This window comes from Rhea americana, unplaced genomic scaffold (genome assembly GCF_003343005.1).
Source record: "Rhea americana isolate MKP2758 unplaced genomic scaffold, rheAme1 scaffold_202, whole genome shotgun sequence".
Taxonomy (NCBI): Eukaryota; Metazoa; Chordata; class Aves; order Rheiformes; family Rheidae; genus Rhea; species Rhea americana.
Window position 1 is genome coordinate 921,651 of NW_028186173.1, and position 26,345 is coordinate 947,995.

A 26,345-nucleotide genomic window follows, 5' to 3' on the forward strand; every position below is an offset into this window, starting at 1 on the left:
ACGTCTTCCCTCCGCTCGCGAGCGCCGGCCGGACCCGCCTAGTACGCGCCTAAGGCGGAAAAGCAGGGGGGATGAGGTCAAAAAGCGTGTGCACATAAAAATATATATAAAAAATACATATATTGTATGCATATTGTGTATATTTGCCTGTTGATATTCATTCAGAATATCCTCCGCCAGACCGGCCCCCCGCAAACCCGCCCGCGGCGCGGCCGGTCCTACGTGSCTCGGGTACCGAACGAGGCCCGGTCCGGGCTTACGCCGGGCATTAATGGACGTGGAGGGCCAGTTCGGTGCTTCAAACCCGCCCCTCGTTCTGCAGAAGCAGGCGGAGGCGGGCGCAGCGCGTCAACGTGCTCGTGGTGGGTGCTTCACAGCGCAAAGTACCGCGGATGATAACGCGCTGAAGCAATGTTAAATAACAAGTTAATTCATGTACCAAAGAAAATCGGGACAGCTTATTRCATTTATATCTTGCCTCGTTAAAGAAACCACCTCCCATTGGCTTCAAAGCCAGTAACGCGTTTGTTGCCGACGTTTCACCGACGCCGAGGTGAGCTACTTTTCCCTTTTGCGAGCCCCCACAGCTCTCACCACTGCGAATGACGACGATTCGGATACAAACCCAGAAGTGCCCGGGAAGAAGCGAGACGCGTGCTGCTCCGCAGCTCGAGCGACGGCCTGCGGCTGGCTGAGGACAGCTCTTTACGGACGGGCGCGCGGGGGACCTTCAGCCGCAGCGCGTGCAGCTCGAGGCGTAACCGAACTCGCTTAAGTTCACGTGATTCCCAAGCCAGCAGCGAAGACCGAGGGAGACTTGCGCTCGTGCTACCCCGGCTTCTGCCGCGTCGTTTACCAACTTCTTCCCGAGGACAGAGCCGTCCGCCCTCGGTCTTCCGAGTCCGCTACCCTTAGCGCCGTTTGCTGCTTTGGAGGACGCGATCTGCCCCAGAGACACAAGGGACGACAGGGGGAACGTGCAGTGGTCTCCTGCGTGGGTGGCCTGAGCTCCCGGCCACCAGCCCTTTCCACTCTGCCACGGCAGAAGAAAATGAGAATGGTGAAAAAAGTCGATAATTACTCACCTCTGTGGACTTCTTGTGAAGGTGTGCTCTGGAGCTCACAAAAGTGGATGATGCAGCTTTTTATTAACCCCGTAATGCTTCATCCTCAGCAGAAGGGAAGAGGTGCAGAACACGTCCCGTGATGCTGCTGGTACCTCTGCTCCGAACCAGCGCTGCCAGACAAGCAGTGCCTCTCTCACGGCACTAAAAAAAAAAAAAAAAAGAAAAAAGAAAAATAAGCATCCTAGGTCAAGCTATGATCTCCAACACCATCATCATAGAGAACCTACTGACCTGCCTTCATCTTCTGAACAACATGCAGAAATTCCTCCCCCGGGAAGCAAAAAGCCACGCACACCTTTAATTTTCACCCACACAGCTCACTCGTTCTTGTTAAAGCTTCTAGGAAGCCCCAAGCACGGAGCTGGGAGGGAGAGGAGGTCGCCCAGCTCACAAGTGACGTTTTCAGGCTCGAATCCCCACCACGCGTCGGAAGAGCGGCAAGAGCCGTGCTTGGCCTCTTCCCCGCCAGCGCTGCAGGGTGGGAGCCGGGCGCCCAGTTGCCACTTCCACCCTTCGGTGCGTGGAAGCACCAACGCTGGCCACGGGGATCCAAAGCGACGGCAGTGAGGATGAGCAGAGACACGTAGTTGGAGACCCCCGAGTTTAGGGGAAGAGCTGAGAGCGCTGAGGGAAGCGATTCTCCTGCCAAGTGACACTTCCCTGATGGGATTTGAAACCTTCCTCCGTAAAAGCAGGCAGCTGGGAGCGTTGCAGCGATTAAAAGCTACGACTCTGCTCTAAAGGAGATTGCTCAAGGTTGTAAAACTCTCAAACTAAACCGATAATGCAGAAAATGAACTCAAATTAAGAAGAATCTGAGCTAAAAAGGGAGCTGAGAAACTACAGCTTTCGTTTTGGTAAACTATGAATTTTCCTTGGACTGGTGTGTCCCAATTCAGTGTGTAATGTCTGAAAGAGACTTATAGTTTCCTCCTCATTAATAATATATCTTTCTGAGCTGGACTTGAAGTGCTCAAACACAAACCACGACATGACCAGACTCCCCCAGAAGTCACGCTGCAAYGAGGTTAAGGAAGAAGAGCAGTTCATACGCAGTAGCCAAGGGCACTTTCAGCCTAGTTAGCAGCCTACAATTATCACGGCCTCCCAAGAACACACGTATTTTGGCCCATTTCTCGTCAGCATGTTAACACACACATTTTTGGGGAGGGGGGAGCGTGGCAGAGCCCTTGCAGCCTTCGGCCCAGGGATGTCGCAGCAGGGACCCGCGCCAGCCCACCTGAACGTACTTCGTGAACGGGGTCAYGAAACGCCGCGGCTAATCCAAACATCACCCCATTCTTTTCCATTAGCTCATCCGGGCGATCTGGGACTCGCAGTGTGAATTAGGCTTCAAAAGCCACTGATGGAAGGAGGGTTGGCACCTGCACGACGCCAGAGCCGCGTGGTCGTTCGCAGCGTGGAACATTTTTCCAGGAAGAAAACATAAAGCATATTCCCTGGTGACAAACTCTTTGCTGCATTACAAAAGCCTCATGCAAAGCCAGGACAGCGACAAGCTTTCCACGGACATGACCGCGTTTTGCGGCAGGGCCCATAACAGATACTTTAACTGGGCTCTTGGATGACATCAAAATGAGGGAGTGACTGGAAGAGGTCCCCAACCTGTGCCTACAGCCTCTGCCGTAAGAGAGCTCAGCGGAGGGACCATGGGAATCTGGTTGTACAAACCTCCGTGCAAAATGCATGACAGCTTGGAAAGCCACCGGCCAGGGGATGCTCCCGGTAACGGCAAGCGCCGGGGGTTTGCAGGGCAGACGAGAGGCCAAAGCAGGGACCAAAAAAGAGCATTCCTGCAGAAAACCTCCCGAGCCAGAGGTGCAGCAGCCTGCGAGCTGGCAGCATTCCTGCTTCCCTTGCAWCCTCCCTCGGCCACGTGCTTCGTACCGGCCCGGGGGCTCCCAACCCTTCAGACAAGCTGGCGCGAAACAGCTGCTCCRCAAGCTCTTGAGCTAGCATCCATCTTTCCTATAAGCCAGTCAATGATAAATTTTGCCCAAGCGGAAACGAATGCTTAAACCTCTTTAGAGTTGTAAGTAATGTTGAAGTYGCCGGTAAAGGACAGAAACCCAATACTGCATGAGCCCACCTGGATTTGCATTAGCAGCCTTGCTGTTTTCTGATCCTTCTGCTCATATYAAGCAGGATTACTCCTCAAGTGATTCACTGAAACCAGGGAGCTACTCTTTAAATACTTAAAGAGTGAAATACTGTGAATATGTATCAGAATACTAAAATCAACAGGATCAAAGTGCTTATTCAGCAAATGTAAGCACATCACACTCTAGCCTTTAATTTAGCGCATGTGACTCATGTGGTAGGTCTACAGCTTGGAAATTTCAATGAAAGGTTTTAGCTTACTGTTTTTCTTTCTGGACTTTATTTCCCTCTCCCTTTTTTGTAACTGTCTTTTTAAACCCTTAGAACTAACCATTTCTACAATTTTGGTCTGCTAAATATTAGGTCATAAATAGTGATTTATAGTTGCAGGCAGTTTGAGATGGTCTTTCACAAGCTGGTTCAGCATGAAAAGTTGGCCACCAAAGAGCCATCAGCCAGGACCTCTGAAACCAAATTCTTGCATATGASTGGAGGGATGATGAAGGTTTCTTTCTACAGGGTAAAGTAGAGAGAGTTTTTGGACTGGCTAAATGGCTTCTTCCAGCTACAAAACAGATGCATTTTTTTCCCTTATGAATTACTTTTTCTGAAGTCTCTTCCTAATTCCTCCCACTGTTTTGAGTCAAGCATTCGTGTCAAGTTCTTTTGATCTTGCTCCTCAATTACAGCGAGCAATTACCCCCTCCGCTGGGTTTCTCAGCCCCCTGATTGTTCTTATCTCTTCTTTCTCCCTGAATCTAATCTCTTCAGCCTTCTTGGAAGCTTACTGGTAACAGAGCGCTACGTGTTTCCTAGGAACTCAGCAACACCGCGCCACACCAAGGACTCCAGACATACATGCTCCGTCTCATTTGCCCTTCAATTAATTCCAGATATAAGGTACGTGCTATCATGCCTTGGATCTCTTGCCTCTAAGGAGTCTTAAATCCTCTGTCATCAGAAATGCGGTTGCTCTGATATCTGTATTTATAATTTTTCTCCCAGCTGAAGAGTATTCAATTTTTCCTCCCAAAGCGATCAGCGCGGTGCAGCAAAGCCTGCGTTCAGAGAACTCCCCGTTGAGCCTCGACGTTTTTAGCTGACTGCTTGGCACTCAGCACGAGCATCCCTCCCCTTCCCCCACGGCAGCTGGATAGCAGCCGACGAGGTGATGAAGTGAGAATCTGAAAAGTATGTATTTTTAATGCATGTTTAAAGCTGGCAGAGCCTAGGGAGCTCAAAAGGAAATTTATGCCCCTGCTAGTGAAAAAAGAAAGCACCAGGGATGCTTTGTTTGTCCAAGGACAGACCTCCTTAAACTGATTGCAAAATACACRCACTGCTCTTGAGAGCACCCTGTCATCTAGCGCTACAGCCCTTGTGACAYGTCTTAGCTCGCGGCACTGAGACATCCCTTCAAACAGGTCTCTTCTGCTATCAGTGACAGGTCCAAGACTAAGGTCTCGGACTAAGGTCTGCTCCTCGTTTCCACGAGCGCCGGGTTCAGAGATCAGGCAGGGTGCACAGAGCCRTGCCGGCCGGCTCGAGCGGCAAGGCTGGCGCGTTACAACCAAATAGCGCGTAATTTCYTGCATGCTACACGCGCCTTTTCACACAGGCGTGAGCATGATCCGACTGGAGTCGGTGCTACTGAGCATCTCGGCTCGTAGCGAGACCTCCCAGGAGCGCGGCACGCCCGGGTGCAGGAGTCAGGAGCTGGCTTCTCCGCGTTGTTCTGCCAAGGCTGCCGCACGGGTCCGGTCAGCCCTACGCACAAGTCGAGCGGCCGCTCCGTCCTACGAAGGCCCTTCCGCAGCTGCGCACGTGGCGCTCCGCCAGCTCAGATAACCGCAGGGCCTCCCCGGCAGAGAACTCGCAAAGCTTCTCCGGTGGGCAGGGTGGACACCAGCCCCCAGCATCAAGAGCACACACAGAACATTTCCTCCTGTTCTCTAGCCCCAGCATTTCCGTGACCACCTTCCTCCCCASCCACACAGCGGGATGCATAGCTATCTATTAAAATCAAGCACCAAGAAGTTTTGTAAACACCATCATGGGAAGAACCATGAGACTTAAAACACTGGGCTAAAGTCCAAAGGGAATTGCCCTTGGACCATTTCCTAATCAACAGGMTAATAAAATATCGGTAACGCACGTCTGTGCAAAGCAGGAAGCATATTAAAGGAGCTGTTTAACAGCAGTGACTTTAAATAGAGACCACAGTAAGGTGTGCTCCCGTAAAGCAAAAGGCACGGCTCTGGGTTACGATTTCTCTCATGCAAAGCCAACGCAAGATGTTTCAGCCTTCTGTTGGCCGTAAACCTCTAGTTGCCCTCCACATTTTTTTGCCACGTTGTGTTGATTCATATGGAGCGAGGCTCCAAAATGAGAGAAATACAGAACATCTGAGAAGGACAGGCGAGATGGCGAGCGTATCCCCTCTGGTTGCTCACCCAAGGAGGAGCTGCACTGCTGACCTTTGTCATTCATGCTTGGCACTGAAAACTGGATTTATTTAATACTGTTTTTATAGATCTGAGTTTTCACCATGAATGAGGAGGTTGGCCAATTCAAGCGTTCTGCAGTTAAATAAAGATTTCATTTTACACCACACACATATACTCCTGTTGAGTCACTGCCAAATACTAATGATAATCTCTCTTAGGAGCTATTTGGGAAGTTAGAGGTGAGTCTCGCTCTGCAGTAGAAAGTAAACCAGAGGCTGTGCTTGTGTTTCATTTTTCAATTACAAAATTTGACCTTTACCTGTTATTTGTTTTAGGTCTTCTGAAATATGCTGTTAAAGTAACAGAGTTGGGCAGAAACCCATTTATAAATATCTGAGTAACCCGCCTCGCTTGCATGTTGAACAAACTAAAATCCTCCTGCTGCTGTTCCTCATCCGAAGGCTCAAAGAAAGGAAAAACCCCACAGAATCAGCTAACAAACAGCGCACGTGTGGGTATAACCCCCCTCCACACACACACATTTTGCAACACCCTACTGACAAAACTTTGAGGGAAATCTTCACGTAAGGAAAATTTAGCTAAAACTAAACTAAAGCTACCTTGCGTGACATACAGCCATAATCTTCCTCTGCCTACGGTCAACGATTCCACAAACGGAGCCCGAATTAGGTCCTTTCTCTGAGTTACAGATTTCCTAGCATGGGAATAAGGTTCCTGAAGCAGAAGATGAAGTTCGGGTAAGGTTACGTTTACAGTTTTTCTTGGCACGTGAATATCTTCTATTTCTCGGAACCTCACGCTGCCAAATTAATTGAATACTTGCAAATCCTTGCAGGGAAATAACATAGCAAATACAGGAAATTCCCAAAGATGAAAAAGGCAGCTATAATCAGAGATATCTCAGCAGTAACACCACATAATTTTTATGTCATCTTTCAATCATAGTTCCCTTAATGCATCCTTGAAAAATAAGGACTTCATCAGTCATGGTAGCTTTAATAGCCAGGTAGATTTATACTGGAAAAAAAACAGTGGCAACTTCGCATTTAAAATAGCAGTACTTGGATTAATTTAAATACTATTATCCAGCTCAGTTTTGTTTTTAAACTGTATTAACAGCCCTGGGAGAGATTGCAGTATTACAAACCTTCATAAGAAAAAAAGATCGGTGTTACTGTTATTTTGCTTCTGCAAAAAACGTTTACTGAAGTGCCTTTATCAAAATAAAACCACCGGCCACAGGAGAGTTCGGGTGCGAGGCTCACAGGGCCAGGCACATCTGGGCAAAGGCACCTAATTTAACACATGGCATGGCAAACCTGACCTAGATGCTTCAGTGAGGTCCAGACCAGGACGCAATCAGGGACCCTCAAAGACTGAATGCTCTTAAGCAAAGACCACTGATTTCTACCTCCCTGCAGTGCTTACATCCAACCTCRCAACCACCACGGATAATAAGAAAAAAGAAAAGAAAAGGCCACTAAGGTGTTCTAGAAATRAAGTAACTCCTCGTTTTCTTGAGATGACCACAGGCATCCACAGACGTCGTTTAGGCCCTTCCTCCGCGGCCGCAGGGAGTCAGGAGCAGAGTGAAGGGCGGATGAAACTCCGCCAGCACCCGTGAGAACCGACCACGGCGCATGCTGATCAGCAGAGGCGAAACAACAAGCGAAAACCCCCACCGCGTTAAATCCATTCGTCTCCCAAACCTTCCTCGGGAAGGGCCGCGTGCCCGTGCGGCGCCGTAGAGAAGCGCCCGCTCCAAAGGGAAGCACACGTCCGGCGCTCTCGGCGCGGGATTTGGCGGCCTCCTCGCCGCTTAAGGGGCAAGGCGAGCTGCGCGGGACGGGAGCGTCCGCGCGGTTTAATCGMGGCTGAGCAGACGGCTGCGGTGGGAGGCAGGGCGGGACAGCGCTCTCCTCTCCGCGGGGGCTCGGCGGCTGCAGCCTGGCCGGGGACCGCGGCCCGCGGTCCCARCGGACGAAGCAGGGCGCTACTTCAGCAAAGGTTTCATATCCAGTCACAAACGTTTCTTGCAGCACAAAAACAGCGCTCGCTTCCCAGCGCCTCAAAACGTCCGTTATCGCGTTATACCTAATTAAGCTCTAGTAGTGATTTGCAACGAAACATGTCACCGCACTTTATAGCCCACAAAGGGGGGCCCGACGCTGCTCCCGCGGTCACCCTGTTGGCGGTCCCGTGAAGAAGTGGGGAGCACCAAGGGAAGGCGGGGGTGCGGAGAGCAAAGAGCCGCGCGCACCTCGGGGCGAGCAAACCAAAACCAGCTCGCGGCTGCTCTCTGCCTGCTCCAGAGGGGACGACTCCAGGGCTCCGCCGCGTTCCTTGGCTCCAAGATTTCGGTGGCTTTTCACCGAATTTGCTTTGAACGTTTCCCAGCCCGCTCTTCCAGGTCTGCTCTTTGCTCTCCACGTGCTACCACAGAAAAGTTACCAAGACCTGCGACGTTTGGCCGGCCTCCCACAAACAGGCACGGGTAAAACGGGRCGGCAGATGCACCAGAAGCGGGTTGGTTCAGCCTCTCCTGTGCCTTGGGAAGGAGCTGCGAAACGATCCTTGTTCCTGCCCCTCGGAGGCGTTCGTGCCCCACGGAGGCCTCAGGCACTACAGTGGGGATTCACTCTTTGGTGGCACTTTGTGAATACGCACGTTTTTCCGTGCAGGCGGAAAGGTACCAGGACCTGACCCCACCGACGCCGGCTTGCCAGGAGCAGCAACCCACTCACATGCTTCGTGGAGACCGCTACTTCGAGACGATGGATTATTTCAATTATTTCCGTGTTTGTTTGTTTTTTTTTTTTTTTTTTTTTTTTAGCAGAGTTGGGAAGTGGAATTCCAATCTGGCAGGGAAAAAAGTCTGTTATTTGCATACAGACACGCACATCAGCGGCCAAGGCAAAAATTCTGCCTACTAGTTTGATCCTCTTACTGTAACTTCCTAGACTGAGGTTTTAATACTGCAGCATTGGGGATGAGCAGCTTAACTGAAATAAACCCCCAAAACAAATAAATAAAGGACAGTTAGTACCGTGTGTTCCCGTCGCCACTGCGTGCAGACCTGCCCGACAGGAGAGAAAAGAGAGGGCTGACTCCCGAGCAGACCGCCGAGGGAGCGTGCCAAACTTCGCCGAGCACCGCGGAGGCGGCCCCGGCGCAGCCCGAGCGGGGCCCGGCACGACCTCCGCGGGACCCAACGCAAGCCAAGGGGGAGGGGGGCAGCAACACAAAGTGCACGGATCCCTCACACACCAAAAGGGTGTTTGGCATAAAATCATAGGATAAATACCATCCATGAAAGGGCTTTTTTCACGTTGTTCACGAACAGCAAAATAATAATAATAAAAAAAAAATGCTAAGAGAAAGTACCGTGAGGCATGCACAGCCCAGCGATTTTAATGCAAGTTCCAGGCCAGAAGTGAATATTTGCTCTCAGATGGAAAACAGCCAGATATCCAAAAGGAACCTGAGCAAAACCCCTCTCTCACCCCAAATGCTGGCTGCTACCATCAGAGCCTCTCCCAAGATCACTGATGGAGAACCTTACATGCCAACTTACCTGGCAAGTCAAAACTTTGAAAAAATGAAAAAAAAAACCCTGTTGAGTTGATAAAAGTCCTTTTTGATGACAAATCCATCGAAGGGGATATTTCTTGATCTCTGGGAGGATATCAAGCTGTCACAACCGCAAGCCGCTCGGAGGACGCCCTTCGCGGACCTCCCGCTCCGGAGMGAGCGCGCGCGTCCTCCGAGGCCCCCGTCCGCCCGCCGCGCCGGGTCGCTCTGCTGACACCTCCCCGAACACGAGGTTTCCGAAAGCCCGAGGCCCCGTTCTGCCGGAGCGGAGCACGACAGGGACGCTCGCCCGGCGGCGTCTCCAGGCGGAGAGCTAAAGCCGGCGCTCGCTCACCCCGCGCGACCCGCGCTGCGGGCACCCGCTCCCYGGCGCGGCAAGCGGGTCCGGCGCTGCTGCCCGCGCGCCGGCGGCACGAGGGGCAACTAACGCTCGTTCAGAGCTAAGCAGAACACGATTCCCGGYGCGCGAAGATGTTTATTATTTATTCATACTTAAGGGTTGTTAGATTAATCCATTTTAAATTACTGCGTGCTGCCAGACCCCATTATTTTAATTTATGGGGGTAGCTCCCTCCGGTGACAGCTTGCAGAGGAGGGGCAGGCTGCTCTTGAAGGCTCCCACACAGCAGCTTTTGCAGGTATGAACGGAGCTGCTCTTTTTAAAAAAAACCTACATATTTGCTTAAAAGCTGCAGTTACCACTATTACATGCAACTGCTACCCTCAGGGGCTCAAAATGAGACACGTTTTTATGAAATTTAATGATGTTCCATGGGGATTTGCCAGGTAAAGGTGCAATTACAGCAAAAAAAAAAAAAAAAAAAAGGCCGCCGCTCCCGCGGCGCAAAGGCCCCTTCCCCGCGCAGACCCCTCGGCCGGACCGCTTGCAGCTTTCCCTCGCTCGTTTTGGAGGGGGGRCARAAAATAAATTTTGGGTGTGACGAAAGGCCAGATCASCGAGTACGAATGCACGGCAATTTTGTCAAGCACCACTTTACTCRATTTTGTGCTTCCAGGCAGGCTAGAAGGAGCGCCCGTCGCGTCCCGCCGCCACGCAGCGGGATCCTCCCCGCTCCCGACTCCTCYGGGTGAAACAAGTGATTTTCTGACGAAGAACGTCCTGGGGGCGGGAGGACAACGTCTGGCTTTAGCTGCTACAGCACTGGACTCCAGATTCGTGGTTTCGCAGTTGAGATTTTCCCCAATTAAAAATCTCCAAAACCCATCCAGTACCTTGACGCCTGGGAGGTTGGTGTTTTAAACACAGTTTCAATAAACTGCAAAAGTTGATACTGTTAGAGGCTTGAAAATACACGATCTCATTAAAAAATGCTGGCACTTAGAAAGATCTCTGGTGGCCAGTCACAGCGTGGGGAGCGCGGTGATTTACAGCTTTGATCCCCACAGCTAACCCATTTAATCTGATAATAAACATCAATCACTGATTTTTATTGCACCGTTTTGCAGCCTGAGCAGAAAACCTTGCTCTCGCGGACAAATTAGGCACCCCAAAGTGACTCTTGCAAATAAATGCCAACTTTAATATTCAGCACTAAAATTCCGTGAGTTCAATTTTTTATGTAAGCGCAGCTGGAGCCAGAAGGAAGTTTGTGATTACAAGAACAGCTACGAAGCCAACCCGAAGGGGYGCAGCGGCGCGGGGCGGGTGGCTCGGCGGCCCGTAATGCACCGCCGAGACGGCGCGGAACATCCTGCACGYGTGCAGCCGCCAGCAGAGATCAGGCGGAGGCCGTCAACACGCAACGACGCCCAGAGCACCCTCAATTCAGACGCTCCTTCCAAACCAGAGCGCTGTTTAAGAAGGAAAATCATTTTCCGTTACTTTGAATGCAYCAAGCATTAACTGCTTAACGCTGGATTTTTGCACTCCATAGAAAAAAGTATTTCTTCAGGATGCCTTCTGAAATGTTTCTCTCTAAACTAATATTTTCCAAGTTGCAAAGATATACAGTGATCAAGCTGCAGCCGCAGCCGTCTGCAGCACCTGGGGCCAGGCCGAGGGATGCAGCTCATTTGCAGGACGAAAAAAGAGAGCAGCGGTCAGACCGCACTCCAGGACAGAGTTAAAAATCCAGAGACAAGCCACCGTCTGAAGGAATTTTTAACATTTCCGTAAAGCTCAGGACCATAACCAACAGAAGCCCGCGAAGGCTTGACCAGCACCGTTCCCCAAGGGGCAGAGAAGGCGTATTCACGTCAGAGCTCAATCAATCAGTACAGATTGATCCTCCTTAATTATCTCCCCAGAGCACCCGCTACTCCAAGGGGCTTTGCTTACACGAGAAACGTATCACCTTTGCGTCAAGCACGGAAAACATACGGAGGCAGTTAAATCCATGCCTTAGAGTCTTTCACCTCTATGAGTACATTTTGGATACCGATTACAAGTATTGGATCTACTCAAAGTGAACTTTCCAGTTGTCTCCAGTAAAGTCTCTAGTGTGCACAGAAAATTGCTTTAACAGACTCACATCAGCAATTTTGTAAGTKTTGCATTAAATCCAGACAGTGTTTTTCATCTCAAGACAGAAAAAAAATACATATTAATCCACCAGCAAAGCAATACATTGAGAATTTTATACATTTTTGTCAGTATCAAAAAAAAACACTACAACACATTCTTTGCTAGACAAGATACGGAGTCATTTTGGTTCATTTGGAGGCCATTTGCTAACTTTATTAGGCAATATTCAGATGATGGATTTCAAAAGGATATTCACTGTAGAAACAGGCTTTGTTTCTGAAGACAGTAATTAGGTTAACCTCATGAATAAACCCTTTACATCAGCAGCCTGTATAAAGAAAAARCAAGGAAAAAAAAAAGATGTAGAAGAAAATGAGAAAAATAATTTCACACAGAGGGAAAAAGCCTGCATCTACGCAGAGCGCCCTGCATTTGACACTTTTTAAACAATTAACATACCTCAATTAAAACCTCACAGTACCCTACGTGCCACGAGCGTACAGACAAATCATCACGCGAGCGGCCCAGCCGCAGGCTGCTGGGCTCAATGCCGCAAAGCAGAAACGAGCCCCCGGAGGGGCTGAAAGCGCCGGAGCCGCAAGCGGCTTTCCCGAGGTCCGTACCGCTCCCGGCCCGAGCACGAGGCCGGGGTCTCCCCACCAGCGGGGCCCGCGGCCCGAACTGGAAAACGACGCACGTTACGGGTACCCAGACCAAGGCAAGCAGCAGGGATTTGCAGATGCGTTGAGCAAACTGGTTTTATCAGCCGCTCGGCCCGTCTTCAGCTGGGGGCCCTGTGACTCGAGACACTTGGTGTTACCAGCCGTGGGTCTAAGGGACTTTTCCAAAGCAGCAGGGCCAGCAGCAGGCTCAAAACAAAACCCCAGGAAGTGCCCTGCCTCTTAGCTCCAGCGCCAAGCAATAAGCCACAACCATTTCCATACACATAAACGTGCAGAATAATTTACCGCAAAGACACTTAGGGTAAAAAGGGAGGAAATCTTGCAAAAAAAAAAAATGCAAATGTAGACTTTAGCTGATTTAGGCAGAAGCTAAGGAACAGGAGATATTCCATACAAGGAAAACCCTCATTTAACACACGCTCTCTGTCACTGCGACCATCGGTGGCTACAGCACGGCCACCTTACCAATCCAGAGGGCAGCAGCCACCCTCGCGGCTCCAGCATCGCTGCTTCTCGTACGGCCAAGCTCTAATACTTACAACGAACATCAGTCAACTGAAGTGTTTTCAACAGAGAGGTTTTTTCAGAGCCCCTGTGTTGGGCTATGAAGATGATTAGGGGACTGGAGCATCCCTGCTATGAGGAACGGCTGAGAGAGCTGGGTCTGTTCAGCCTGGAGAAGACAAGGCTGAGAAGGGATGTTTTTCAGTGTGTACAAATATCTTGAGTGTCAAGAGGATGGGGCCAGACTCTTCTCAGTGGTGTCCAGCAACGGGGCAAGAGGCAGCAGGCACAAACTGAACCACAGGAAGTTCCACCTGAATATGAGGAAGAACTTCGTTACTGTGAGGGTGACCAAGCACTGGAACAGGCTGCCCAGAGAGGTTGTGGAGTCTCCTCTGGAGACAGTCAAAGCCCTCCTGGATGTGATCCTGTGCAACATGCTCTAGATGATGAAGCGTGAGCAGAGGGGGTTGGACTAGATGATCTCCACAGGTCCCTGCCAACCTCAACCATTCTGTGATCCAAAAAACAAAATCACACAAAAAACCCCCAAAACCCAAAGAAACCTCCAAAAAAACAATCCCACCAGACCACCACCAAAGCAAATAACAACTAGGCAAAGCAGACTGAAGGAAGTGGTTCTAAGGAAATCAGCTGGAAGTTATATCCCTGGGACCAGACGTGAGCACAGAGGGAGACAGCAAACCTGCTGCTGACATGCAGTTTCCACCAACTTCCAGTGGTTACAGCCAACATCATTTAACCTGGTCCGGAATATAACGTTGCTTCAGTCAACATCCAGAGATCTGACCTGCAAAATTCAGAACAGAAAGTAAAGAACAGGAACAGCAAGGGTGAAACCCCATTAAACTTGACTGAACAGCCTGTTTTTTCACCTCAGGGCATCTCGCAGTTCTTCCACCCTTAGCAAGATTGGCTCCAAAACACACTAAAAAAATTAAAAAGCRCCCAGGCCTCAAATGAAATTTCAGATGAGGTCATTTGGCGTCTGAGCATGGGTCGCTCCTCGTGACTTCAGAAAAGCAGCGGCTAACGCACAGCCGCGCCAGCGCGGCGCCGGGTACCAAAGCGTGCCTCGCAGCCGGGCCCGCGGGCGAGCGGGGAGCGCGCTCGCGGCCAGCGCGCCGCGGGCGCGCGCTGAGGACGCCTCGAGGCGGGAGGCGGACGTGGGAGCAGCGCGGCCGGTCTGCCCTTGCAATCCCACACCTTCCCTTCGCTTTTCACTCAGCTTCTCGTCTGTGTATCAATCATTTATGGCAGATTTCATACACTGAGTTATCAACTCTAGCCTCAATAACAGCTATTTTAACYGAGTTTTATACACAGAGCCTGGAAAATCTGCTTTTGGAAGCTCCTTTTATAAGAAATTTTGATTGCTTGTTGTGTCCCAAGCGAGGTTTTATGCTAACCTCGTATTCAAGGTAGGGCGCRCTCCTAAACGAAGCTCACCCCAAGTTCGGCAACTTGCGTTAGAGCAACAGCAGGGACAAAGCAAGCTAGYTCCGAAACGAGGTTAGCAGCTGGCCGACCTAGGAACACCCGATCACCCAGGGACCAGGCAGAAGTTACCCGGTTCAGCAGGGGCCAACCGGGAACACCGTGAAGCCGTTTTAAGAGCCAGTTCCCCAACAGAGCTCATTCCTGACCAACAGATCGAGTTGATTTGTTCTCTGCTGCTCTATAAAATAGACGTAAGTGTATAAATATACAAAAATATAAGTGAAAAAAACCAAAGACTGTCTGTAAGAAAACATTCCCTGGCTCTCTGTTACATACTCTTATCAACGATGTCTTCACATTTATTTCTGAAGTATTTCCCTTTGCTCAAGTGACTACGCCTGGCTGTTTGTCCAACATCACTGCGTGAACTGATAGTGCTGTTCTCGCCTAGCCTGAGAATAAAAGCAGCAGCTTTTCACCAAAACACTGCTTCTACCTTTGCTTTCCAAGCTGGCGGCCTCCCCGCAGGAGCACCGGCACGCTGCTTGCCGACCCCTTCGCGTGCCGGTGCCACAAGCCCACGCGGCCCTGGGTGGGAGATGAAGGGCAGCAACAAGGAGGGGCGAGCTCGCCCCAGCCCTGCCAGCAGCCCAAACGAGCTAGAACGAACAAAAAACGGCCCTAAATCTGCAGTATTAAGCAAGTCAATCAATTTTCCATAAACATCTAAGTGATATTTGAGATATTTTTCAGCAATTGCTATAGGTAGACCATTGCACCTAGGATGCTACAAGGCAGTTACGTCACCTACCTCAATSTGAAGCGGCCAGTTACGTTCAAGCATTGGCGCAGCTGACGAGCGTAGCTGGCATCTCGCGTTTCTATTTCTGAATTACTGACATTAGCAGCTGTTTTATATCCAAAGAAACAGCTTTGTAAACATGTAAGCAAGTCAGTTAATTAAGATATTACAGTACCGTAGATTTTAATAATTTGAGGAACAGAACAGCCTCATGTTTACAGACCCGCACATACTACGTGAAAATTAAAGATACCAGAAAGTGAAATTTGCTCCTTCAGAGGAAACAGAACAGAAGCGATCTTCTTCCTTCTGTTTGCTGAAAAGCCCCACTTTTTGCTTGCAGAATGAGAAGATCTCAGCCTATAGCCAGACATATTCTAGGGTAGATCCTTCAAAGGTCAAACCCAGCCACACAAACACAACTGAAACCCCCTAGGGGCACCACTCCCAGCTGGATTAGTTGAAGTTGCTCCAGAACACGCACCCCAGAACCCTTCCRCAGTGCACTGAGCAACACACCAGTGCCAAACACCAATTATTCCCTGGAACCCATCAGAAGGGGGGAAGATTTCGTAGAAAGCAGTTGTCTTGCCCCTAAACTGTCATTTCCACAGCAGCCTCACGTTGTGTGCTGTGTTGAGGGRGGTGGAAATCGGTGGTGGACTCTTTGCTTCCTTTTCCAGCATGTGAAGTTGCCAGCAGCCTAAGCAAGGTGAACCAAATGAGTCCCAAGGAAATGGAGAGGACCAAGAATTACCCAGCTTGGATTCAGAAAGTCAGTTTAAAAGAACTGACATCTCTGGGAGACATCAGCTACCCAGTTGGTCACAGTGCCCAAGTGCAGCAGAAGCTTCTCCATCCCAGTGGGATCCACCAAGGCTGTACCATCAAAAGGAACTCCTGATAGAAGTTCAATTCATGTTTTCTGTAATTTCATTTGTCACAGGCTAAAAAAAAAAATGCCAATAATCCCTGCAAGAGTTCTTCAGATTCATGAATCCCAGGGAGAAAACTAGTCTGCTGGCTGAAAACAGCAGCATTATGGCATTCTAGTCACACGCAGGCCTGAAGCGGCGTGTGAACGCCCRTGTCCTATCCAGATGGACCCATAATGATGTTAATTGTCTGAACAGGGCATGAATTAATTGCTAGGGAAGAGGCATACTCCGGAATAGAAGTCTACACTTCCTTAATTTTTCAGAAGTGCAGAGCCATCCCTCTCCGGGGAGATGGTCTCCAGATTGTGAAAATGGCTTCCAGAGTGGTTAAAATTTTCCTTGAGAGGGCTGGACACAAGAGCAATGTGTGCTTGGGAAAAATTAATCAGCAAACAGAGTCTTGTCATACTGGAAAACTTCAGAATTAAAAGAGGGATAAAAGGAGGAGAAAGCCCCCAGGCACTGGTGGACAGAAACACCAGCTCGCTGGACCCTGTTCTCCAGGAGATAGTGCCATGATTCAACACTGCTGGACAAGCCGCTGCTACAAAACTTTAGCCAAGCTCAAAGAATATACAGAAAACATGGAAGCTATGGATAGAGACCTGCAGCAAGTGAGGTTCTCGCACAGCCCCAAGAGCTTACCCCGCGCTTGCAGCACTCTCACGTGGATGCTGGTGGAGGACAGCAGGAGAGGTGTCAGCAAGCCCACCCTTCCCAGCTGGTACTCCCCAGTGAGCACTGAAGAGACCACAGACAACCAACACCTCAACACAACATTTCCACAGAGACGCAAAGTTCTAGCTGAAGTAGGTGCGCTACAAGTGTTCCGGTTCAGTTCAGGGTTCAGGATACATTCAGCCATGTCTGAAAATAGATAAATCAGTTTTGGCCACCTAGACTTTCCTAAAAACTTACAGACGCGTCAGCCTGAGCAGCAGCGTCATAACCTGGGACAACCCCACAGAGCTCTCGGCCCTCCAGCTGTCCGTGCCTTAGGAAGCTGTATCAGAGAAGAACAAGCTGAAAAGCACTAGTATCATCTACACGTACTTTACTGGAAAACATCTGGACCACACTGGAAACATTCGACACATGTGGGAAGCAAGCATTCGGTTCTGCATTTTCACACCTTTAGGACAAACATTAGCTAATACAGCCAAAAAAAAGAAGTAAATTTGGTCACTATTACTCAACCATTTTTATCAGCATAAGAGACAAAAGCAACTACCTTCTGCTGCACCTTGCTGGCGTTAATATTCACTTCAGCAAGCAGCCTCTGAAACTATGCAAACAAGCGGCAGTAACGAATGAGGGCAGCTGCAGCCTTGAAATAAGACCCTTTTTATCCTATTGCAGAAAACATTTCGCGTACATTAATGCAACAGTACCGACCTCTAGTGACAAGTTAACCRCCGAATACGCAAGCGTGCGTTAGAATAAACTGTGCTGCTCACGTCTTCCACCCCAGTTTAACCTGCTGGTCCAGAGCAACCTCGCCTACCCCCGGACGGGGAACGAGCGCCGCCCGCCAACCGCGGCGGCTCTCCGCGTTTGCTCCCCGTCGACACCGAGGGCTTGGCACCCCCATCCAGCACAAGGGCTTTGCAGAGGGCCAAAACACTAAAAGACCCCAGAGCACAAGGCTGCTGTCAAACCAAACGCACCAGAAATTGGCACGCAACTCAAAAGCGGAACTTTCCGCTGCGYGCCTCGCACCACGCTACGCAGAAGCACGAGAGCTGCAACGTCTCTGAAGGCAACGCCAGCGGCCGGGGAGCGCCTTTCACCCGAGAGGAGCAGAGCAAGCAGGGAAAAACAGCACCGTCCCCAGCCCCGCGGGCAGAGCGCGGCTGCCGCCGCTCTCGCCCGGGCGGCCACGAGCGCGCGCTGCCGACGCCGTCCCGGCCAGCGAGGCCGCCTGCGGCCGCCGGTCGCGCGAGCCCGTCGCTCGCCGGCCGGGATTAAACGCGCCCCGAGTCACGGGTGCTCCAGGCTGATCTTGAGCCCCGCGGGGAAGGTCACAGCGGCTTCGGCCCGGCTCTGCAACGAGGACCGCCAGCTGTCCTCGCAGGCCAGCCGCGCCGCCCGCGGGCACGCCGCCAAGCTTTGGTTGAATTCGGGTCGTAACAGTGACGTGGCACCGCTTCCATCGCGGTTTCACCTCTTCAGAGGTTTCCTTAATGCACTTTATTTATGATCCTACGGCTTGCCTCGTGGTGCCAAGAGGCAAGGGCCGCGGGCGACAGGCGGCTGCCGGGCGTTCCCGTYTCTATTTCTGGCAGGGCGCGCAGGAGGCTTTAAAGAGCAGAGCAGCAGCGCACGGTGCCCACGGCTGCGCCGAGCAGGGCCGAGGCCGGCGGAAATGGGGAACGGCACGGCGGGGAAAGCACCGTGCCCGCTCGCGGAAAACTACAAGTACGTCCTGCTCCCCCTGACGTACAGCTCCRTCTTCGTGCTGGGGCTGCTCCTCAACGGGGCCATGCTGTGGCTCAGCTGCCGCCGCGCGAAGGAGTGGACCTGCACCACCATCTACCTGGTGAACCTGGCCGTAGCAGACCTGCTGTACCTCTGCTCTTTGCCCTTGCTCGTTATCAACTACATCCTGCAGGACACGTGGCCTTTCGGGGAGCTGCTCTGCAAGCTGGTGCGGTTCTTGTTTTACGTCAACCTGTACGGTGGCATCCTGCTGCTGACTTGCATCAGCGTCCACCGCTTCCTAGGCGTTTGCTACCCGATTCGCTCGCTGCCCTACCGGACCCGGCGCCTGGCCACCGTTGGCACAGCAGCCTCCTGGGCACTGGTGTTCCTACAGCTCTTGCCCACCCTCATCTACGCCCGCACTGGTGTCATCAACAACCACACCGTCTGCTACGACATGACAAGTCCTGAGAACCTCAACAGCTACTACCCCTACGGCATGGCTTTAACGGTATCCGGCTTCCTCTTTCCTTTTCTCATCATTTTAGTCTGCTATTGCTCGATGATCAAAAGCCTGATCCAAACCACGGGGGACACCAACCCCATGGGACGCGCTGCTCGAGCCAAGTCAATCCGAACCATTCTCCTGGTGTGCGGCCTCTTCGCTGTCTGCTTGCTTCCCTTCCACATCACCCGGACCATCTACCTCTTCGTTCGGGTGTACCGGATAACCGAATGCCAACTCTTTCAACGCTGGAGCTTACTTTACAAGATCTGGAGGCCTCTAGTGAGCCTGAACAGTTGCATCAACCCYCTCCTCTACTTTCTTTCTGGTCAAACCAACAGAGCCAGGCTSGCTGTGGAGCTCAGACTGCACAAGGCAGACCCTCTTGCTAGGCCTGCTGGGAACGCAAATGCGACAGATGCCCAAAGACAACTTCCCTCATGCTGAGGGAGCAAATCCTGGAGAAAGAGATCCCTGCTAACTTTGAAACACTGCAGATCCGTTCCACTTTACTGAGTATTTGACTTGGAGAAGAGCCATAAAACTCACCTGCACAATGGAAGAGATATCTCTTAACTACAGTTTCCCTAGCTAATACAAACTTTGTTGAGGACAAGTTTGGGGAAGAACAAGAGGAACTGTATTTATGAAGGAATAATGGACTAGTTGTCATGATTTCCTGGATCAGCTGTKAATAATAAAGTTGAAATGCACCCTTTCCAAAAAATACATCTACTGCTTCTAATTATAAAGAGGACTGAACACAAATGATGCTAAATAACCAAGGAAGATGCACCAAAATAGAGGTAAGCAATTGCCTGTGGTCATTAGTTAGGTACCAAATGTTTAAAATGCTACAACTGTACTTTAAAAAGCTAAATCAAGGATGATAATTGCTTTCATTTCCCCTCTATTTTCTTACCTGGAATCAGTTCTAAATATGGTATTAAGAGGCCTTTGCCTTACATATAACRTTTCAGGAAATGTAACAACTAAAATTATCTCCAAAGCATCTTCAGACACAGCTTAGCTGTCATGCAAATCACAGCAGCAGCAGCCAGTAGTYTGGGGCAGTTCACTAGCCAAGAAGTTGTGGTACGCCTACCACAAGACACTTGGAAACACGAACACCGTTTGTACGATCCCTTCTCAGTGCTGCTACCTACAGCACACACAGCAGCACTGCAGCAGAAGCCTGGTTCAGAAAGCTGCAGTCGTCTCTGCACAGGCAGCTCAGTAACACAGCCAGCTCGGCCAAGAGGCGCTCACAGGAACGGCCAGGTTCTGATTTCCTCCCCACCCATGCCATGCCCTATTGCGCTTCACTTAAATGTCGGGGGCATCATGGGCTAGGAGCAAGCTTTGATTATTCGTACGAAACTTAATAGGCAAGAAGCAGATCAACGACCTTAGCAAGTACTGTAASAGAAACACAAGCGGGCTGTTGCTATTGGAAAGTGTTAATCACTTCCAACCCCACACTCGAGCTAGCAGGCCTTCCCTGCACCCAGTGGCTGGGCGACATCCCCTTGGTTCATGCTGAGGAAGCAACTATTCAGAGGAAGCAAAGTAAGACAGCAGGAGCTGGAAAACACTASGAGAATAAAAGGCATTTCCTTTTGAGACTAACAAATGATCTAGCTGGGACACTGACCACATCTCCAAAAGCATCAGAATTGGGAAAAAAAGAAAAAAAGAAAAAAAAGAAAAAAAATACAGTCATGGGATACCCCTGAAAAGAAACAAAAAGGCCAAAAACAAAGGAACAAAAAGAACRCGCTTTCCTTCAGAAGTTCCAGAGCACCTCCAGGAGAGCTCTGGGCCGGACTGCGTTTGCCCTCCTSCCCACCCGAACACAGCTGCTGCAGTCACAGTGACACGGGCAATCTGGACCAGCGAATCCAGATCAAGGCACTGAGGCAGTCAAGGCAGCTTCTTTCCCTAACACTCAGCAGAGGCTTGGCAACGAGAGAGAGCAGCTTGAGTTCGCGAGACGTTCGTTCAGACCCAGCCGAGCTCGGTGACTGCTGCAGCCCACCGTACGTGGCGGCTGAGCAGCGGCCCAAGCAAGCCGGCTCCAGCCCTGCCCTTCGCAGGGAAGGACGAACAGAACCCGTCCTGGCGTCTTGGCTGCGGGCCAAAGACGGGTGCTCTGGGAGGTTCGGGATGAGGAAGCTTTCACTGCTGTTGCTGTTATAGTTAAAGACTTCCAAGGTCCTGGAGAATAGAAAGCTTATGAGTAAGTACTATCTTTGCATTAAAACTTTTTTGCTATGCTGTGCTTAGTGACCAGTATTTATCCAAAAAAAAAAAAAAGCTGCAAACACATTTACCTACTTGGAGAACACCATGAGACTTGAAGCACTGCAGTGTCTTCAAGACAGCTATTCCATTACTGAATGTTTGAAAGAGTTATTTCATCCTTTGAATACATGGGAAATTTAAGTATTTATGGAGTATTTCTGTTTCAAATATTTTCTTTTAAGTGGTCTGCATAATACAGCACGCCACGTGCGCAGAAGTCTAGGGCTAACAGGCTTCCCCTTCTTGCCAACACACATCTGCGCCATTGAACAAAACCCAGCACGAATACATTAAGAACAGAGATGTGTGTGCGTTACTCAACGACGCAGCTCATTTGAGCAGCTCTTTGTCACTTTGCTTGACCATCTGCACAGCAGCAGAAGCAGTAAAATAGCACCTACAGCAGTAAGATACTCAATGAGATAATAACTAATTTTTTAACTGAACATGAGAAAATCTACTGAAAAGTCCAGTGATAAGGAAAAGATCTGTCAAAAGAAAAACAAAAAAAAAGAACCATCCTGAAGACCTTGGGCATTCCCCACCCCTAAAGGCACCCTGGGGGAGCAGCAGGAGTAATAGACAGGAGATGGATAGCACAATTTACATTCTTAAGTTACACCTCTCTGAAATTCTTCCAGATATTTTAATAAAATACTGTATTGAGCTGCTATTCACTWCGATATTTACTGCACCTAAAGCATAGCATAAGTTGTCTGTCACGTTATTTCTTTAGTACCAACCCAGTCAGACCATTATAGTCTGGAAACAGAGCCCAATCCACAAAATAAGTCAGGCAAACCATATCATACCACCCACCTCTCGCACTGGCAAGTGGAAGAGGCACCAGGAGCAGCTTTGGAAAGAGAGAGGCRCTCCACAAAGACAAGCAGCCTTCAGCTCGAGCCATTCCAGACCCACCGTAAGCAAGACTCACGCAGGTATTGCCAAATCACGCTCCAGCAGCACATGCTCAGGCAGCCCCTGCCCTCGCCAGGGCAGGCAGCCTGCTCCTTTGGGTAGCTGCTGGCCTTATCCTTCCCACAACAAATACAACCAGACTTCTCACAAAAAAAGAACAGAAAAAAAAGAAACACCTCCATTAAAAAATGCCTTTTCCCATTTTGTTCTTGATGGTCAACMTCTATCTSGAAACTATACGCCAGGAGTTTGACSTATCAGTGCTGTGGTGAACACTTTCATGCCAGGCTGTGAGAAAGCGAGCTGGCAGTAGAAAGTGGAAGGCTCCACTCTGCCAGAAAGCTSCTAGAGGAACAGAGGATGGAGCAACAAGAGCCAGATGGCTTCCATGCACCACATCCAGGAACGAAAATGCAAGGTAATCACTGAGCAGAAAACATGCAGAAAGAAAAGGCTAGGGTGTTTGGAGTTGAGCTGACACAGGAAATTATATCTGCRCAGAAGTCAACCATTGCACTTTACCAAGCTGCTTAAGAGTATAGAGAAATTAGGAACTGAAAATAAAGTTTCAGCAAAACTCTGAATTCATAGCTTGATATTTCATGTGACAATAGCKACAGGTAGCAGTGGAATAGTTATCTATAACCATAACATGTCAGYGTTGGAGGAGAAGCAAAGACAGATCTACGAGCAATGAGAACAGACAGAGGAAAGATAGGAGGAAGAGCAGTGAAACAACAAGAAAATCTAATTCCCTCCCCCACCCCCCCCCCAAGAAATAAAAATGCATCAACCAACAAGTGACGTAAGTGGGGGAAACTTCCCCTTTGGATCCTCAAAGATACACTTCCCAGAAACGCCTTGCAAATATTTCTCTGGAGAAAGCAGAAGCCATGCTCACTTAAATAAATAAGTCTCAACTACCACCAAAGGTAACAACACATTACAAGCAGTAAGAAAAATACAAGTGGCAGCAGCCATTTGAAGTTTTTATTAAAAAAAGACCCAGAGTTCACAAGYCAACAGGCAAATAAGTTAGCCTTGCACCATCCAGCCTCACAGCCAACAATGTTTTGTTTTCAAAGATAGCACCAGCAAGTCATCACAGGTAAAGGAATTCCCCTTCAGCAGTTAACTCAAGGTTCAGAATCTGCTCTTTTACCTTCCTAGGTCATTCTTCAGAACATAGTACTACCACCATAGTCCTSGCTTAGTCTTTCAGGAAGATGATACAACACGGCAGAAATCTCCACRGAGAAATATCTTAAACACACGAGTTCCAGAAGGTCTCCTCAAATTACTGTAAGCAAGTGTTACACAGCTATAAGGTGACATTTTTATTGTAATATTCTGTCTTCAAGCAGTTGGTCAAAGGCCAACCAGTAGCTCTTCAGCATTTTGTTGCTTGCAAGGACTCCCGAAGTAAGCCAGGACAAGCTCACTCACTACTGTGCACTGAAGCCTCTGCTTGCAGAGTAGCTCTTCCCTTGAGCAACTGCTGCTTAAGAAAGCCAGATGCTCCTGCCCTTCAAGTAAGACTAGTTTAAGAATGTGTTCGATTCCACAATCGAGCCCAAATAGTTAAAAACAAAAGAAAGTAAGAATTTGGAAAATGGGCCCTGGAGGAGCTATCAGGACCTAGTTCTATTCAGGAACAAGTCTTCCACCAAAATTGCACAGAAGTACTTCACAATGAAGTTAAACATTTTTTCCAGTGAATGTAAAACTTCAGCTCCTCCTACATTTCCAGAGTTGTTATTCACAATCTTTTAAAGATTTACCAATATTCATATTAATCGGGACTTGCATGAGGTTACAGCCAAGCCTGTGATTAATACTGAATTCAAGGGCCAGTACTTTTTAAATAGGAACATTAAAATCATAACCTGATTTCCTCAAAAATATTTATTTGACCACAACAAAAGTCATTTTCCCCAAATTTTTTCTATAAGAAAAATGAAACAGACTATCACCAACTTGTTAACAAAGTTGTCCAAATTAAGAGTCTCAATCACCCCATGCCCACATCAAGACTCATTTCACAGCAAGCTGATTACTGTAACAGGGTTTCCATATTTCAGACGCTCTGTTTTGTAGTAAGAACAGATGAAGTCTTAGCTATTTTAGACAGGATGGTGCAACATATAGCTCCTGGGTTCAAATAGAGAGCCAGATGATTCTTCTTTGGTGTCTTTGTTATCCAGAGGGAGTTTAAGGTATTTTAAAAATAGGATCTACAGTTGCAGAAGTGGTACATCATTCTGCTTTTGCTTGTATTAATTCTCAGTACTAGCAAAGTTCTGTGTACAGGAACTTCAATTACTTCTGCCTCTGCAAGTGGGCCAAGATGCTATTTCAACACGCTTCTATGTGCCATTGTTGATAAGTAGGAAGAATAATTATCTGGCAGCTGCAAAAATAAAATCAGGGAAAAGAGTCATATACCTTAGTAAGTCTACTCCTCACCTCATCATCAGCCATTAATTCATTTCCATTTTCCTCATTAGATTTCYAGTTACCATGGGCAGGACTTCATTTCCAAGAACAAGGATACATTTGGCATTTTACTCAGAGGCCAGTTTCCTGGCTATTTGAGGCAAGAAGCCGAGTTTAGCACTAACTCTTTTCTTAATAATTAAAAACCCTACTTTGCTACTAATACCTGAGCGCCTAGTTTGGAGAGGTATCTATTCCTTAAACTAAAGTCATCATCTTTTGGCTGCAACTTAGCCAAGTCATCTTCATTCTGACGTCTGAGTCTCTCTTGTTCTTCTGCTCTGGAAAACAAAATTGGTTTAAAAGACTTGCACCAAAGAGTGCAGATCCAAAACAACTTTATCTCATGTATGGTAATTTTATCTCTAATAACTAAGAAGAGCTCCTGTGTTTAGAGATGGAATACTCAATATCAGATTAAAAGACAAAAGATGCACATAGATTATACTACTTTGGTATAAAGAAAGAGAGAGGCTATTTTCTGAAGTTTCCTTTTATTTAGGCTGTTATACTTCAGTAGAAAGAAATCTTCATTTTCACAGATTACAACATGCTCAGTTCTTACAACAAAATTTATATCATCCCTTTATTAAACAAGTTTTCATCCCTTAAAATATATGAAGATTACGTTACAAAAAGAAGCAGTTGCCAGAAATACAAATAAAAGACTGCTCAGCAGTCTTCAAAATTGATAGTGATCTTCTACAAAAGAGTCAATATTTGACCACATAGTTATCACTCACTTTTCACCAAGTCTTAAGAAGAAGGACAACTGAACAAACCCCAGATAATTTAACTTAAGACATTGGTTTGCATTAAGACAGCGATAAAGGCAGTAACAGAGTGACCCATTTCTAAGTTCTGGAAGGCAGAGTCCCTCAAAGTACATAAAACGCCGTTATATCAGGAAATTTCTACTCCCATCAAAATAACAGAGTGCTGTTTAAAGATGACACTTTAAATTAGACTTTATTTTTAAGACAAAGTTTGCTTCAGGTTGCAGAGTACCTTCTTTAGTGATAGAGCTTAAACACAGTGTAAAAGGTCATAAACCAATTTTGTGCAAATATTGAGAAACAGATCTGCATTAATTAAAACTGGTTACAAAGCATGGAATTTAGCCATTTACTGTAAAATCCTCAGCAGGTTAGCCTCTCTTCCAAAGAGCTACTGTCCACGGCTAACCACCAAACTAAGTAACACCATAATTCTTCAAGTTGACATGTTGCTGATCAAACGCTCCCCACTTCTGGATGATATTTGCTATTCAAATTTCTTTTCTGCAAAAAACATTGTAATGAAAATTACTAGAAGTAATGCTCTAAGGCACTATATCCCATAGCCTACTCTAATACAAAACCATCCTTGAGTAAATACTGGAAGTGTTACATGCACCTTCCATGGGTCAGATAGATTAAAAGGAGCAGATCTGTTTGGGCATAGAATTCCTTTGTTCCTGGGTACAAGGTGGTGTGTTTCTGTTGTGTTTTTAATAAAAACCGGCTGCGATCTGTTGGC

The 26,345-nt window shown here is 48.5% G+C and overlaps 1 protein-coding gene across 3 annotated transcripts in view; it reads right to left on the reverse strand.

Moving 5' to 3' along the window:
- Positions 1 to 122: 122 nt before the first annotated feature.
- MFSD1 (major facilitator superfamily domain containing 1) overlaps positions 123 to 26,345 on the reverse strand; it is a 40,532-nt gene continuing 14,309 nt past the window's right edge. Inside the window, exons 16-18 of one of the 3 annotated variants that reach the window (XR_014895747.1) lie at positions 24,994 to 25,108; positions 1,086 to 1,268; positions 123 to 403 (exon numbers count right to left, since the gene is read on the reverse strand). Coding sequence is in view for 2 of the 3 variants with exons in the window: in XM_085304052.1 (XP_085160178.1) it covers positions 24,682 to 24,741; positions 24,994 to 25,108 (175 nt within the window). In the remaining variant the exon portion in view is untranslated. Of the gene's footprint in view, positions 404 to 1,085; positions 1,269 to 23,307; positions 24,742 to 24,993; positions 25,109 to 25,133; positions 26,108 to 26,345 lie in introns of those variants that run through there. The other 2 variants (XM_085304052.1, XM_085304053.1) reach the window with 2 other exon arrangements.